Here is a 16,671-nt window from a genome sequence, read left to right as displayed (position 1 = left end):
GGCAGCGGCAGGGCCCCGGTCGTCTTCGCGGGCCCCAGTGACCATGAGGGTGACCTTTCCGGGCCCGGGCCGCAGCGGTGAGCTATTCTTTGGGGGCAGCCCCGGCGATGGTGATACAAATTAAGGGGTGGCCTGCAGTTCGGGGGTGGCGATGTGCTCGGCGCCTAGCGCCCCTTTTTCCCTCACAGCGACGCCCTGGCTCAGGGCAGGTTGGTTGGAAGGCGGCAGGCCACACGCCAGTGGTGGAACAAGACAGGGGGAACCCAGGCACAGTCAGGAAAACGGTGGACAAGGTTGGAGATGGCCACTCTCTCCCTCAGTTCCCCTCAGGGGTCCTGTCTAGGCGGGAAGCACAACCAGTTAATGTGATCCCAGGTCAGAGGTTGAAGGCAAGGCTAGGTCACGAGGTAGGGAGTAGTGTCAACCAAGGGGGGGGGGGGGAAAGCAGGCCCTAAGAACAGTCAGTTTCCCCCCTTCTGCGCTTCCACCTCCCCACTCAGGTGCCTTACTCCTGACTACCTCACTTCACACCTTCTACAAAATGGTCGACGCACCTCACCTCTATATATAGCCTGGGCCCTGACTGGCCAGAGTGGCCCAGAAGGTTCTGGAACCCCTCATGACAGCCTATGGCCCAGGTTCTGAGGTGACAGTTTAGGCCACCATTTTGTGGAGGAGCTTTCTCCCTCCCTCCATTTTAGGGAAGCACCTTGTGCCACACCATCAATTAGTGATAATGGGGCACCCAGAGCCTCTAAATCAACACCAAAAAAACTAGTGGACAGAAAAATTAGAGGGTAAAGGAAGAAAAAAATAAGGAGGGAACAGCCAAAGGGCTGGCAGGTCTAACACTGTCCATCTGGGAAGCTCCCGAAATCCAAAACATAGTTTGGACCAGGGATTCCTGCACGGCTCTTCTGTGATCATCTGTACCGGCCTCTCCAGTATGCCTGTTATCTGGCATGCGGGCATTTTTTAACAAGATCTTCAGCCGTTTCTTCAGGCCTGAGGAACCATACTTTCTCCCGCATTCGTGCCTTCATGTTTGTGCTGCCCTGGTGTCCTCCATGCGCTAGCATTGTGACATGGTATCTTCATGCCTTCGGGATCACGATGCGAGAACCGCGTAGGAGGATTCTGTCTTGGGTGGTGCTGATTTCGCACGCTCCACATCTTCGAGAGACTCTTTCTCTTCCCCTGGCCAGTCATTGGCGTCCCAAAGGAAGTCTTGCCACGTGCCACTTTCAACTGCTGTTTGTACTCGAGTGATGATGGGATCTGTTTCAGCAGGTTCCTTGATATCCTCTAGCCGTAACACCCAGGGGCAGTCAGCATCTGAAACCATGCTCTGTCGTGGCAATCTTGGGCGTTGGGAGAGCACGGGATGGCGAGAAAGAAAGTCTGCGGGGTTCTTCGCCTCGGGCGGTGGACCACCTCCATCCTGTAGTGTTGTAATTGGATTTCCCACTTCTTCTTTCAGGGGGGAAGGTGAGGAGCAGACCCTCGGAACAGTGGGACAAGAGGCTGATGGTCCATTAAGACTTTGAATGGCTGGCACTTAAGGACTGGTGGAAGTGCCCTCAAACCCACTTGATTGCTGAGGCCTCTCGCTCGATTTGGGCATAGCGCGTCTCTGACATGCATCAACACTTTACTAGCGAATGATAGCGCAGCCCATTGGTCTGTTTCCTGTGAAGTATGGCTCCCAGTCCAACAGGACAGGCTGCGACCAGAAACTCGGTGAATTTCTCCAGGTCGAAATATACAAGTGTGGTGTTGTCAAGAAGGGCATCTTTGATATTCTGGAACACCACTTCTTCTCAATGGCCCCATGTCCACTTCGCATCGGTGTTCGTGAGGGACCTCAGGGGTTCAGCAAGGGTCACCAGATCAAGAATAAACCTCCCACAATAGGTGGCCATTCCTAGGAAACTCCTTATTTCTGGGACGGAGGTGGGTGCTGGTGCACACTTAATTGTTTGAGATTTGCCGGGTTGACTTGTATCCCTTCTTGGTTAAAGATGCATCCAAAAGCACTCAATAGACGGCTGAAAGAAGCGTCACCCCGTGCGGCATCACTGCATGATCTTTGAGGCTTTTGAGGGTGGCCTTAAGGTGTTTGTGGTGTGAGATAACCGTAGGCGAGTGGATCAGTATGTTATCACTGATATTCAAGACGCTGGGTAAACCAGACAGAGTTTTGCGGATTGCATTCTGAAATACTTCAGCAGCCAATAAGATGCCGAAATTCAGGCGCTTGTACCGGCGTGGGCCCAGGTGTGTGCTGAAGGTGGTGCTGTACAGGCTCTCTTCTGCCAGTAGCAGCTGGTGGTACCCGGCGTTGAGGTCCAGCTTCGAAAACCAGCAGAAACCGTTGACGTCTGCTATAACCGCTTCAATTGTGGGGGTGATGTGTTGCTCCCTTTCGATGGCACAGCTGGGAAGTCGCAAGTCAACACATAGGTGGTTTTTCCCAGGTTGCTTGGGTTTTTCTCTAATCACCATTGGAGAGACACATGGGGTGGGTCCCGAAACTTTCTCTATCACGCCTTGTTCTTCAAGTCTCTTGAGCTCATTCTCCACCAACGGGCGTAACTGGAACGGGACGCGGTGGTGTCGGAGTACCACTGGGGCGACTAAGGAGTCAATATGCAGGCTCACTGGGGGATACTTAAAGCAACCGAGGCCTCAGAATAGTTCGGGAAACTGATCTAGCAGTTCATCAATTTGGTGCCATCTCACTCTCTTGGCAAAGGACATGAGGCCAAGGTCCTCTGCTGTGTGGCTGCCGGTCAATGATGTGAAATGTCGTTTTGACTTCGTGGCCCTCTGATCATACTGACACCGACATCTGTCCACGGAGCGATAAAGGTGTCTAGCTCCCGTACTTGAAGATCTTGGTGTGAGATGGTACTAGCTGCGGCGTGGGCCGCAATCGGTTGTACTGTTGTACCCCGATTACGTTGACTGAGGCTCCGGTGTCAATGATTGCTCTTACCCCCAAACCTGCTACTTGGACGCAGTGGTGGGCAGTGCAGGTAAGCACAGCGGGGCGGGGCAGGGTGGGAGGGGGTTAAGTCGATAGAAGACGGACTAGGATAAAAAAAAAAAGAACTACCCCCACCCTGCCCCGCTGCCCCACCACCCTATCATGCTTACCTGCACCGTCCGCGACTGCTTGAACGATGCACAATGGTTGCTGTCTTCTGTAGCATTTTAATTCCCTCGTGAATTAGATGAGGAACATTTCTTCTTCCTCATACTCTTCTGGAGAGGAGTCTTCTAGGCGGTGGCTTTGTTTCACTGGGGCTCTCACGTCATTTGGACGTGCCAAGTTTGTGAGAGATAGCTGGTGCACCATCTTCGACATTATTCTGATGTCTCTAGGGCCCTTGCTTCTGAGTTTCTTACTGCACACTGATGCAAAATGATTATGGATTCTGCAATTAAAACAGGTGCGGCCTTGTGCTGGGCACTCACTGATCAGATGTTGGCAGCCACAGGTCTTGCGACCGCACTAGGATCAGGATGTCGTCGAGGCTGATGTTTGGTTGGTGTAGGATTAGGCTTCACAAGGTTTTGTTTCTACATCCTTGTATGAGTTGAGCCCGGATTTCTTTGAGTTGGTCGTCTGCTGTGCAGGTGCTTGCCAGCTCCCGTAGTCTCACGTAAAAGGTGTCAATGGATTCCCCTTCCCAATGACAGGCCTGGCGTAATTTGAACCTTTCGAAGACCGGGTTTAACTGATGATCAAAGTGAGCATTGAGTGCTTTCACTGCTGCATCATAGTCTGTGTTTGGCCCCGTGTCTGGCAGGTATTTGAATATCTTGTAAATTTCTTTTCCAGCATGGTGGAGGAGACGTGACCTCTTAACAGCACCATCCGTCTCCCTCGTAGCAATGAAGTAGTTCTCAAGTCGCCAGATCCATATTTTCCATCATGGGGATGCGGTTGCTGGGTCCGCCAGTTCGCTGAACGGTGGCAGCATACCCGTGAGGGCATGTTCGTGGGGTGTGGCTGCTGAGGCTGGGCCTCATCTGCCATTCTAGATGGGTCCTGTGGTCTAGTGGAGGGTTTGCAGGCCTTGGTTCTGCACCTTGTGGTCTTAAGTGTAGTTAATGGGCCCTTTGTGCATTTGTTATCACCGCCCTTGGGAATGTTCTAGTCCCTTCTGGATTTTTGCATTCCCTCTGTGATGGAGGTTTGTTGGACTATTTCCCCCTTTAGTTCTCGATTTTCTTTATTAATATATATATATATATATATATTTTTTTTTTTCTACTTGGCTCCTTGTAGGTGCCACTGCTTGTTTGTGCAGTTAGTCCTCTGTTGGATCGCTGAGCTGGCATGTGGGGCACATGGGATCGTCCGGCCTTTGTGTGGGCCTCTGCTCGGCCAAGGAACAGCTTAAGAGCACATGTGACCTTGCGATATGGGAGGGGCGTGGATCAGACTTACTCACTGCAGTGTTTGCCCCCTGTAGGCGCATGCAGCAGCGCAGCCACCATGCTCGACCTCCACTTGGGTGGGATGGAGGGGGTTGCCAGCCGTAGGTAAGTTGCTCTTGTCCTCGTGACGGCCTCGGTGTTCGCCCGGCTACCACGGCTCCTTTTGTGGAGACAAGAGAGTCCGTCGGGTCAGGTCTTCAAGGTTATTGAATACCGCCAATTGGTTTGCAGTATTTGAGGGCGTGCGGGGCTCGGCCCATCCACATCGCCAGTGTGGTGACATGTGCCAGGCTTGCCCTAACAGAGTACCATTATCTGGGAGACCCCACTCCCTGGGTAACCGGAACACACTATTGTGGCACACAAGGTGTACGTGTCAGTCGTGTCTCAAGCTCAATTGAGACAAAACTGAGCTAATTATCCTGGTCAACTGCTCCATCTCTACGGCCGTCTTGAGTTGGCCAAATTGTCTTGGCCCATCGCCAAAGCCCAAAGAAAAGATTAAAAGTCTGGGAGTTTGGCTGGATACGTTGCTCAAATTTGACCATCAAGCAGTACAATTAGCAGCCTCATGTTACGGCATCATTAGACAGATGCGAAAAATTCTTCCACTCCTCCCTGAATCTGCACGTAGGATTATGGTTCAGGCACTGGTGTTATTCCAGCTGGATTATGGAAATTCCCCCTACCTGGGTACTCCAAAGTCCACAACAAGGAAACTGCAAGTGGTGCAGAAATATGCAGCCAGGTTGCTGCGCAACATCCCTAAAGCACACTCGGCCAAGCCGGCATTAAAAGAGCTACACTGGCTACCAATCAAGGAACGCATAATGTTCAAGTCATTATGCATAGCACACAAAACACTTTGGGGTATGGGCCCTAAAATTAACCTCTCACTTATAGCTTTCCACCGTCCCACGAGAAGCTTGCGTTCAGCTAATTTGTTCCAGATGAGAGTACCCAAAATCAAAAGAGCACGTTCTGGAGGCCGAATGTTTGCCTATAACGCTGCAAAACTATGGAATACGCTCCCCATCGATCTGTTCTCAACGACCCACCATCTCTTGTTTCGGAAACAACTAAAAACATGGCTTTTCCAGAAGTGACCTTGACCTGTATCTGACTGCCTGCTGTCGTAAGCGCTGGGATGCCTAAGGGTAGCCATGCGCTCTATCAAATGTTAATTAATAATAATAATAATAATAATAATAATAATAGTGAGACCCCGAGCGGTCCACTCCCATTTATTTAAAGCCTCTGCCCATGCCTGGCCAGAGGATGTGGTGCATACACATCTGGGTTGTTCACGGACCGCAGGACCACTAACCTGCTACAGCAGCTGCACTCCCCATTCACCAGACATGTGCCAGGCTCTGAGCTGTCCTGCGGCTTCCATACCTGCAGGCGAGGACACACGTGCCCTCTGCCTGCACAGTCTCACTAATTACACCAAAGATCATGGTGTAAAGGTGTCCATTCCCGCCCCTTTCTTAATGGGCCCTTAGGACCATCTAGGAAAATGTACATCACAGGTGGCTGGAAGGGCTGGGCATGCTGACATCAGGAGGCCCCCGTCCCACCATCAACATAGCTCACACACAAATGCACCGGCTGTCAGTCACATAACTATCAATGGTGCGGCAGGTGTAGTGGCACCGGGCCCAGTGGATTGAGGGACCCATTGAACCCTTTTTAATGTTGTTATTTTCTATCCTAACAAACGGCTAGGGGACCCATTGCCCTTGCTTCCTCCTGCCAAATCACATTACTCCTCCTACCCGTCCCTCTTTTTGTGATTACCTTGGTTCTTCTCCACATGGCCTTGTTTATTTTCCATTTCCCTGGTCCAGTGAGTTTGCTCCTCCCGCACCCCTCATATCCACCGTCATCTCCAGAGCGCTCTACTCTACTCCCTTGCGCCTCCCTATTTCACCTGTCCAGCAACTCTGCAATGTCCTACATCTCTTCTGTACACGTCATTCCATATGTTGATGTTCCCTCCCCAGGAGGAAGTAGCCAATGTCAACCTGGCTAAATTCCGCAAACTGCAGCATGAGCTGGACGAGGCCGAGGAGCGAGCCGATATTGCTGAATCCCAGGTCAACAAGCTGCGTGCGAAGAGCCGGGACATTGGAGGAAAGGTGGGTACTAGGGCCCTACCAAGAGGCCAGTTTGTTTACCGCAGTGATGTCCATTGGCATTCCTATCCCAGAATTCTTTGTAGTCTACACCGGTGTGTCCTCTCCCACACAGACCTTTCCTATAATCTCCCCTTCCTACTCTGGTAGTGGAATATCCCAGAATCCCCTCTATACTACACTGGTGTGTGCTGTTACACAGCCCTCCTCTGCTCCAGCACGTCATATGGCAGAATCCTCTTTGCCCCACACTGAAATAAATGTCAATTAAATGATGGGGCATTTTGTGGAGGGAAGCGTGGGGGAAAGGAACACACTAATGATCTCACTCCTCATTCTACCCTCTACTCTACGACGTCATATTCTATTCCAGACTCCCCTGTCCAACACCTGCATATTATACCCAGTTTTCTCTGTTTAACTACAGCTTATCACTTAGAATGTGGTTTGACCTGCGATGGCAATCTATCCCACAGCCCTCTGTGTTATATGGCACACATTGCTTTAAATGGGCTGGTACTCACCGGTACTGAGTACCGGCACTTTTATATTTTCTCCCCTTGAGTACCGGGACCTTTCCTCAGAAAAGGAGAGTACCGGTACCCATAACGACCCGGTTTTGATGCGGATGGTGCTGCGGTCCTGAGCTCCATCCTTGGCAGCTCTTTCTGCACGGGTTAAAGCGCCTTTCAAACCGAGCTGAAATCTGGGCTGCGCTGTTTCAAAAGCGCCAGCAAGCTGCGGGTGCCTCTCTGGAGTGAACGGTGGAGTATCGCTGCAGGGTGTCTTTCAGAGAGGACGGAAGGTATCCATAAAACCTAATAGGCGGGAGTGCGGGCCACATTGTTCAGGGCATACAGCTTGTTAGCATGCCCACTGTTTTAAACGCCCACAAATCTTCGCCCATCGACAATTTAAATGAAAGGGATTTGCATGAAGCAAAATCCCTGCCCTCTAGATTAAATCAATACATTCATGCTTTTTAAAAAAAAAAAATGATTTGTCAGTGTGCCATTTATTGATAAACATTTGTTATATAACCATAAACTTAGTAAGTACTATGTAAATAGTTAGACATTTTTGCAATGCATGCATATTTTTGCATACAAAGCTTAGAACGGTCAAAACCATAGCCCCGCCCCTTCCCAAACTCCAACCCCAAACCACTGCTTATTTTTGGTGAGTACCTGCACTTATTTTTTTCCATTTAAAGCACTGACGGCACACCCTTTCCCAGAATTATCGGCACTCGTGTGTGTCAAGTTCCCCATAACCAACTTTGTGCAGCATTAGAACAAACATCACTCTGCTGCCCCAGTCATTAACAAAGGCTCTGTCCGAGAAACTGGGGAACAGAGGGAAATGTCTCCGAAGATTTTTTGCCTATCCCTGCCAGGTGCCAGCCCAGAACCACCTCTATCCAATATTACCACAGCCTTACATGACCTGCATAGTATTCCATATCCCCTCTTTGTAGCTGATTTGGTGTCTCACTCATTGTTTCCCATGTCTCTCGCTTGCATGCTCTAGAAACTCCAAGATGAAGAGTGACAACCCCTTCCTCGACGCACCAAGAGCCACGAGGGTCCTTCAGCGATGGAGGTGGCTTTTCTGTTCGCCTGACTCGCCCTGTATATCCTGTAGAAATATGTCCTTAAATAAAAATCTCTGTAGCACAATGTGTGAGCTGTTCCGGGCCTTCTTTTCTTACCAGTAGAGAATGACGGATGTGCAGCTACAGGGTGAGGGTGATAACCAAGGTATTAGATCACCGATTTGTTTTGGCACTGCTTTGATGTTCTTATTAAGGTATAACCAGGATGCATCAGTGGGTGGCTAGGAAACAGTACACACCTCCCCCGCCTTAGGCAGCACCTCAGGAACAGCAACAGACCGAGCAGCAGGGCAATATTAAGAGGTTCCCTTTCAGTAGCCTTCACACAGTGTAACTCCTGCTGGTGGGGGTTCATGCTGGGGACAGCAATGATGTCACTTCCTGTAGATTGAGGACTGTAGTTATGTCACTCAGTGCAGGTTCTGGTGGGGTTGAGGGAGGTCAACTGGTCAAGTGCTTCTTCTGTCTTCAAGTTTGCAGAAAAAGTTCATACATCTTAAGGCAGGTGGAGCATTATGGATACTGGAGGAAGGTGTGGGGGGGTATGGTTATTGATATAAAGAAAGGGTCATGCCTGGGATTTAGACCCAGCAAGGTCATACCGTGGGCACCATTAAACGTTATATGAGAACCCTGTCAGCCTTTTTTGCATTTGCTTGATCTTCCCTCTTTATTTGAGTCACCTGTTGTGATCTGTTTTAGGAAAGGACATTTATGTTTCCTACTGCACCTTTTGTTATACCACTAGGATCTTAATGAAGGTTTTACATTCTTGATGTGCATGTCTTTTCAGCATGTGCACAGCTGTTCTTTGAGGTTACTAACTCTTAAGACATTTTCCTCATTGCTATTACTTCTGCGGGCCGTGTCAGTGAACTGTATGTGCTCTCAGTGCAACCACCACCTTCTTTCTGGGAATAACTGGCGCTTCGGACTTGGGTGTCCTTTATCTTGAAAGTGATGTCACGTTTCCATGTGGGGCAGTCCGTCAAATTCCCACTTTCTTCTCTCCCCCACATCCCTCGACAGAGGAGGAGAGGCGTAATTGGTTAGGTCCCAAGAGAGCTTCTACATTGATCAGACTAAGGAGCATGCGTGGATGATCAACTATTTATGTACTTCACCAGTGCTAAGAAAGGACGGGCAGAAATGGACCTAATCCGGAGGGGGCTGGGGGGCTCTGGCTCGGTTGCAATAGGAAGCTCCTGAGGACTATGTGAGGTAAATGAGGATGCAGGGTAGCCAGAAGTTTAGGTGAAACAGGATCAAGGGTACAGGGAAAGTTGGTAGTAAGGAAGCCCGATCGGGAGCAGCATTGTTGCTGCTCAGCCCACACACTCCAACGGACATTCACTCAACTAAGCATACATCAGCATTCTAATTACATCACAGTCACAGAGGCTGAGCAGCAGGGGACATAGCAATGGGGGGGAGAATGCATGGCAGAAAGAAGATAGCACACACCTCCTTTCTTTATGGAAAAAATAGAAAATATAAATCCAAATAAGATAGTAATATACAACATCCATAAAAATGAGAACAAAGCAAGGGAATGCATATTCAATAAATCAATGCATAAAAATTAAAGGACTAGAGCAGAAAGAATGATACAAGGTTAAGAATAACACATGCATACATCACTTGGGAGAAACACCCATACTCTCTGCAGACAATAAAATATGGAGGAGCAACAAAAATAACACTTCATACTAGAGTCACCAACTCTGAAGACTAGTACAAGAGTGCAATACGTGTGCCCATAAATTTGCCCAATAATAAAGTGGAAAACATATGCTCCATTCACAAGGGTGCAATACGTGTGCCCAGAGTGCCATACAACTGACCAATAATAAATGCAAAACATATGTGGGTGCAACACATATGCCTCAATGAAAAGGTTTGAGTGCAAAACAAAAGCCCCATCACCACATCATAACACAAGGGTGCAATACATGTGCATCAATGGATGCTATACACCTGCACAAGCAAAACGTATGCCCCTGCAACACAAATGCCCCGATGAAAAGGTTTGAGTGCAAAACAAATGCCCCATCAACACAACATAACACAAGGGTGCAATACATGTGCATCAATGGATGCTATACACCTGCACAAGCAAAACGTATGCCCCTGCTGGTGCAACACATGTGCCTCAAAGAAAAGGATTGAGTGTAAAGTAAATACCCATCACCAACAACTAAAAGTAGCTGTAAAGTAAGTATTTTTTGGGGTAGAAACTAACAAGCCTCAATACAAAGCAACATTTGGGTGCATGAAATATGTCCCATAATATGTAAATGCAACAAGTTTGGGCTGAAACGCACATGTCCCACACCAGTGAAAGAAAGTAGTGTCTGGGTGCATTTACTATGCCCCAAGACACGCAACAAATGAATATGGTTTGGGCGCAACGCAGGTGCCTCATCACCGATAACAGTAAGTATTTTCTGGGTGGAACCCAGTAGAAGTAAAAGCAGGTACAGTTTGGGTGAAATGCAAATGCCCATCACCAGCAACGTAAATGTATGTAAGGTTTGGGTTGCAGAATCTCTGCCCCATCACCAGGAACTTAAAGAATTGATTGGGATGCAATAAACCTGCCCCAGCTTAAGTAAAAGTAAGTAATATATGGGAACATAACATAACCCTCACAACAAGCAACAAATGTAACATTTGCATATGGTGCAACACACACCGTATACTGCCTAAGTTTAAGTATAATTAAAAGACAGCAAATTAAGCACAGTATAGACAAATAGGCAGAAAATCACAAATAGAACTCATGGCATGATAATAATAGTATGCATAGTAAGGAAGAATAGCACTAAACAAATAAGCAAACAAGGCATTAAAACGATCTCCAGATGGCACAGAGCTATATCCAGCAATAACAATAAATGTTCCTGATGAGCGACCTCTCCCCCGAAAATTGTTTTAAAGTGTAAGATACTAGGAGGCACTTCACAGCATATTCACAGTCACAGGTGGAAACGAATTGTGATTCCGAAGTAGGTGCAGCAAAATGAAGTGGCATAAAAAATAAGGACAAGTACCAAGTCCCTTGAAATGTTGGTGTCAAAGCTGTGAACATCAGCGTGAGAGCTCTGCACGCTTTCCAGGATAAGCAGTTGAACTCCTCTCGCAAAGTTGTACTTATTTTATTTCCGTCACCGCTCCTCCTGGAAAGCTCCGGCACTGCTACACAACGTGCACACAGATAACACTGTCAGGACATATTGAGGCCCCAGGATGTAGCTGACAGGACGTATTGTGTCCCCAGACAGGCACCGTAGCTTAACTAGCAAGCCTAGAGCTTGTTTGTTGTTGTTTGGGCCATCACCAGGGATACAACGCAGTAAAGGCACAGCGTCCTTATGGCCTCCTGGTCTTCACATTTATTTATTTTATTCAATGCGTTTTTATATAGCGCGGACTGTTAAAAGCAAAACGACAATCGTGAACATTGCCTGCACCATCTTGTCTGGTGGAAATTTCTATGAGCACATAGGCTGCAGTCATTTTAATCTATCATAGCCATTTTGTACTCTGTTGGTCACCTTTGTTTCACCCTGCCCTTACTAGCATCCCTCTGACCGACCTGGTATGTGTGCTGGGGGCTATAAACTATTGCCACAACAAACCTCAGCGCAACTTGCTGCCACAAACTCGTTTTTCCTCTCATCTCTGTTTTCAGGCAAACCTTTGGACACTCTACCTCTCACTGCACCTAGTTACACAAACAGGTTCCAAACACCAAAAAGACTCTTGCAACATGATTTATTGCACTGCAAACAGCAAGACTTGTTTTTACCAACAATGGGACCTGTTTTTATCAACAGAACGGACTCTTAGATCTGGCCGGTCTCACATGTTTTAGACCCTGAAGCAAGATCCAGCTGCAAGATAAGATGTGTTTGACCTGGGTGGGAAGAGAATTTCTGTTGGGCTTGTGTGACAACCAGCCCAGGGCGGGGACTCCAAGCTTGTGTAACCATGTTGATGAAACAAATGCATTGTGTCAAACCTGTATAAAAGGAAGAGCCAAAGGAGTTATCAGCAGAACACCTCCCTCAGACATCCCAGTGTGTGCAGTTGACGTGATCTCCTCATGAGAAATAAACTTTTCTTGTCTTCCAGTTTCCAGCGCTTGCCTCATTATTTTAATAGCGAACCCAAAGTGAATTAGAGGTGGAACCATGCACCGGGCAGCATTGAGGGTCTTTGAAGACTCGCTGCCTTTCATAGGACTTAACCCAAAGGTGTCAGAGCGCTTGACAATAGGAACAGTAGTGATACATGAGGAGAAAAATGACAAGTGAGCATGTTACAAAAGCAAACGTTACATTACATGAGGCAATAGTGACAATTGTGCAAGTATCAAGAGCAAACAAAATACAAGAGGTAGCAAACGATACGTTACAAAAGGAAAAAGTGATGTGTGCAGGTTACAAAAGCATACAAAGTACACGTAGAGGTAAAAAAACGGCAATAAATGGCAGACACTCAAAACACTAAAACAAACGTTACATGAGGCACCGGTGGCAATTGTGCATGTATCAAAAGCAAACAAAATACAAGAGGTAGCAAACGATACGTTACAAAAGAAAAGGTGACATGTGTGCATGTTACAAAAGAGTACAAAGTACAAGTAGAGGTATAATACTGCACTAAATGGCAGACACTCAAAACACAAGAACACACTGGGAAGGTACTTCTATAGGCATGGAGAACAGAATTTCCTATAATGGAAGGACTTCCTTCAGAAAATAGAGGGCGTGAATTAAATTTGGGAGTGTCTTTGAAGGAGGAGAGCTTTGAGGTCAGTTTTGAAGGCCTGGGAAGAGGTGGTGGTCCGGAGCTGAGGCGGAAGTGAGTTCCAGATTCTCACCGCGTTGCCTGAAAAGGATTGGGCCATCGATCTTTCCTTCTTGAAAGTGGGAGGTTCAAGCAATAAACTTTCTGCATTACGTGATGGTCTAGAGCCTCCAGAGAGTTTCAGTTTATTCGCCAGGTAGCGAGGGGAGGAGGAGTGCAAGGCTTTGTGGGTGATACAAGCAGTCTTGTAGATAGATCTTGCCTCGATGGGAAGCCAACGGAGGGTGGATAAAATGGGTGTGATGTGGTCGCTTCTTTTGGCCCCATATATGAAACGAGCTGCTGAATGGAGAACAGACTTCAGGGGGGACAGGTGGGATTTGGGGAGGCCAGTAAGAAGAGAATTGCAGTAGTCCAATCTGGAGAGAACCAGGGTTTTAAGGTTGTGCTCCGGGAAGAAGCGACGAATCCCCCAAAGAAGGCGCAGTTGGTATCGAGCAGACTTTGCAATGGAATCGATGTGGGAGAGTAGATTGAGTTTTTTGTCGAGTATGACACCAAGGGATTTTGCGCTGTCGACAATGATGGGTTTATTGTTAAGTAGATTCATCTGATCCATCCATGATTGAAAAGGTGGAGGAGAAAGTGAGGAGGAGAGGAGGAGGAATTCAGTTTTGGAGGGATTCAGAATCAATTGATGAGTTAACATCCAGTTTTGAATGGAGTCGAGAGTAGAGCTTAGGAAGGAGAGATCGTGAGTGGAGGCCACCTTTAGGTAGATTTGAGTGTCGTCCGCATAGAGATGATAGTGGATCCCGGATTTACTAAGGAGATTTCCCAAAGGTTCTAAATAGAGATTGAACAATGTGGTGCAAGTATAGAGCCTTGAGGAACACCTTGACCGACCGCCAAAGGAGATGAAAGACTGATTCTCTGTTGAAGAGTGTTAAGGAGAGTGTTGTGATTGACAGTGTCAAAGGATGCAGAAACGTCAAGGAGGATTAGAAGACAAGACTCTCCCAAATCGAGTATCCGCAGCGCATCATCAATCACTTCCAGCAGAGCTGTTTCAGTGCTGCAATTTTGAATGAAGCCGGACTGGAAATTGTCAAGAAGATCATTGTCCTGGATATGACGAGAGAGTTGTTTCGCTACACATTTTTCTGTGATTTTCGCAAGAAAAGGTAGGTTAGTGATGGGGCGGTAGTTGTTGAGGCCGTTCACATCAGCGGTGGTTTTTTTAAGCAGAGGGGTGACCTGCCCAGTTTTGAAGGAAACAGGAAGGGAGCCTTGACAGATGGAGAGGTTGACCAGAGTGGTCCAATAGGAAAGAGAAGGGGTATAGAAGTCAATGGCAATGGCACTATGGATGGGGTCAAGAGAATGGTTAGAGGGCTTTGTATCGAGGATGCATTTAAGGAGGGCATCTTCAGAGATGGGGTCAAAATTCTGCCAAATGGTTAAGGATTTGCGCTCCTTTGTAGGGGTAGGATGAATGACCTGATCTACAAGTGATTTCACTTTTTCATCAAAGAATATAGCGAATTCCGCTGCTTTCTTAGTAGAATCCTCCAACTTGGAGGTTGGGGGAGAGCAATTTGGGTTCTTGATGAGGTCGAATAGTTTTTTGGGACTATTTTTGGCTGAGCCGAGGAGGGATTTGAAGCGCGACGCTTTTCCAAGGAAGATGTGCTTGTGGTACTTGGATCTTGCTGAACAAAGCGTGGCCAAATTATCGGTGGAGGGCACTTGTCTCCATTGTTTCTCAAGGACTCTTAGGTACTTCCTTTCTTCATAGAGGGATTTGATGAACCAATGTGCTGAGGGAGTAGGCCCTTTCTTTTTGCTTTGGAGAGGAGCAACATTATTGATTTCGACTGCAAGGACTGTGAAGCATTGGGAGGTGAGTTTGTTAACATCTAGGTCCGGGTCTAGCCTTAGAAGTGATAGCAAAGCAGAATCACAGAGGAAGTAGCCCTTTTAGGTTGGCCGAGAGTTATAGAGTGTGATAGGTAAAGAGAGAATGGGATGAGGAGGTGGTCAGACCAGTCTACATGAATAGGGGTGGCGATAGTCAGCAACCCTGCTTTAGAAATAACAAGGTCCAGGATTGAGCCCTTAAGAGTGTGTTGTTTCTGTGCAGTTTTGGATAAGATCGTTTGCAGAGAGGAAGGTGGCCAGCAAATTCGCAGAGGTGTCTTGAGGCGAGCCCCAGTGGACATTGAATCGATACAAAAGGGGGTGGTGACGGACGGAGCATCAGAACCAATCAAACACTCACACCCAGTCAACAGATCTGGGTTTAATCCATCACCATTCTTTAGCCCACTCTGCCACCCCAGTTCAGACATGGCCATATGCAAATCAGTCTGACCCTGTGCCTCATGGGAACAGTCCAGCCCGAACTGCCAAGCCATGCCTTCACTGGACCGGAAACAAGCTTCCTAGGACCGGTTTCTGGCATTTCAGCCGTCTTCAGCCAGGCTTGCTTGAATCCAGTGGCAAAGTGAGCAAGGGACTCACGTCTGAGCATACCCTGCCAACTTATGGCAAACAAAGCGATACAAAAGGGGGTGGTGACGGACGGAGCATCAGAACCACTCAAACACTCACACCCAGTCAACAGATCTGGGTTTAATCCATCACCATTCTTTAGCCCACTCTGCCACCCCAGTTCAGACATGGCCATATGCAAATCAGTCTGACCCTGTGCCTCATGGGAACAGTCCAGCCCGAACTGCCAAGCCATGCCTTCACTGGACCGGAAACAAGCTTCCTAGGACCGGTTTCTGGCATTTCAGCCGTCTTCAGCCAGGCTTGCTTGAATCCAGTGGCAAAGTGAGCAAGGGACTCACGTCTGAGCATACCCTGCCAACTTATGGCAAACAAAGCGATACAAAAGGGGGTGGTGACGGACGGAGCATCAGAACCAATCAAACACTCACACCCAGTCAACAGATCTGGGTTTAATCCATCACCATTCTTTAGCCCACTCTGCCACCCCAGTTCAGACATGGCCATATGCAAATCCGTCTGACCCTGTGCCTCATGGGAACAGTCCAGCCCGAACTGCCAAGCCATGCCTTCACTGGACCGGAAACAAGCTTCCTAGGACCGGTTTCTGGCATTTCAGCCGTCTTCAGCCAGGCTTGCTTGAATCCAGTGGCAAAGTGAGCAAGGGACTCACGTCTGAGCATACCCTGCCAACTTATGGCAAACAAAGCGATACAAAAGGGGGTGGTGACGGACGGAGCATCAGAACCAATCAAACACTCACACCCAGTCAACAGATCTGGGTTTAATCCATCACCATTCTTTGGCCCACTCTGCCACCCCAGTTCAGACATGGCCATATGCAAATCAGTCTGACCCTGTGCCTCATGGGAACAGTCCAGCCCGAACTGCCAAGCCATGCCTTCACTGGACCGGAAACAAGCTTCCTAGGACCGGTTTCTGGCATTTCAGCCGTCTTCAGCCAGGCTTGCTTGAATCCAGTGGCAAAGTGAGCAAGGGACTCACGTCTGAGCATACCCTGCCAACTTATGGCAAACAAAGCGATACAAAAGGGGGTGGTGACGGACGGAGCATCAGAACCAATCAAACACTCACACCCAGTCAACAGATCTGGGTTTAATCCATCACCAAAGAGAAGGG

The 16,671-nt window shown here is 48.1% G+C and overlaps 1 protein-coding gene across 1 annotated transcript in view; it reads left to right on the top strand.

The window, feature by feature from the left end:
- LOC146865664 (myosin-6) overlaps window positions 1-8,268 on the top strand; it is a 353,172-nt gene extending 344,904 nt beyond the window's left edge. The window contains exons 38-39 of the mRNA XM_085632498.1: window positions 6,456-6,590; window positions 8,118-8,268. Coding sequence (XP_085488624.1) covers window positions 6,456-6,590; window positions 8,118-8,138 — 156 coding nt within the window. The 3' untranslated portion in view covers window positions 8,139-8,268. The remainder of the gene's footprint in view (window positions 1-6,455; window positions 6,591-8,117) is intronic.
- Window positions 8,269-16,671: the final 8,403 nt, after the last annotated feature.

This window comes from Triturus cristatus, chromosome 2_1 (assembly GCF_964204655.1).
Source record: "Triturus cristatus chromosome 2_1, aTriCri1.1, whole genome shotgun sequence".
Lineage (NCBI taxonomy): Eukaryota > Metazoa > Chordata > Amphibia > Caudata > Salamandridae > Triturus > Triturus cristatus.
Note: the sequence above shows the minus strand (reverse complement) of the source record. Positions and strands in the feature narration are given on the sequence as shown.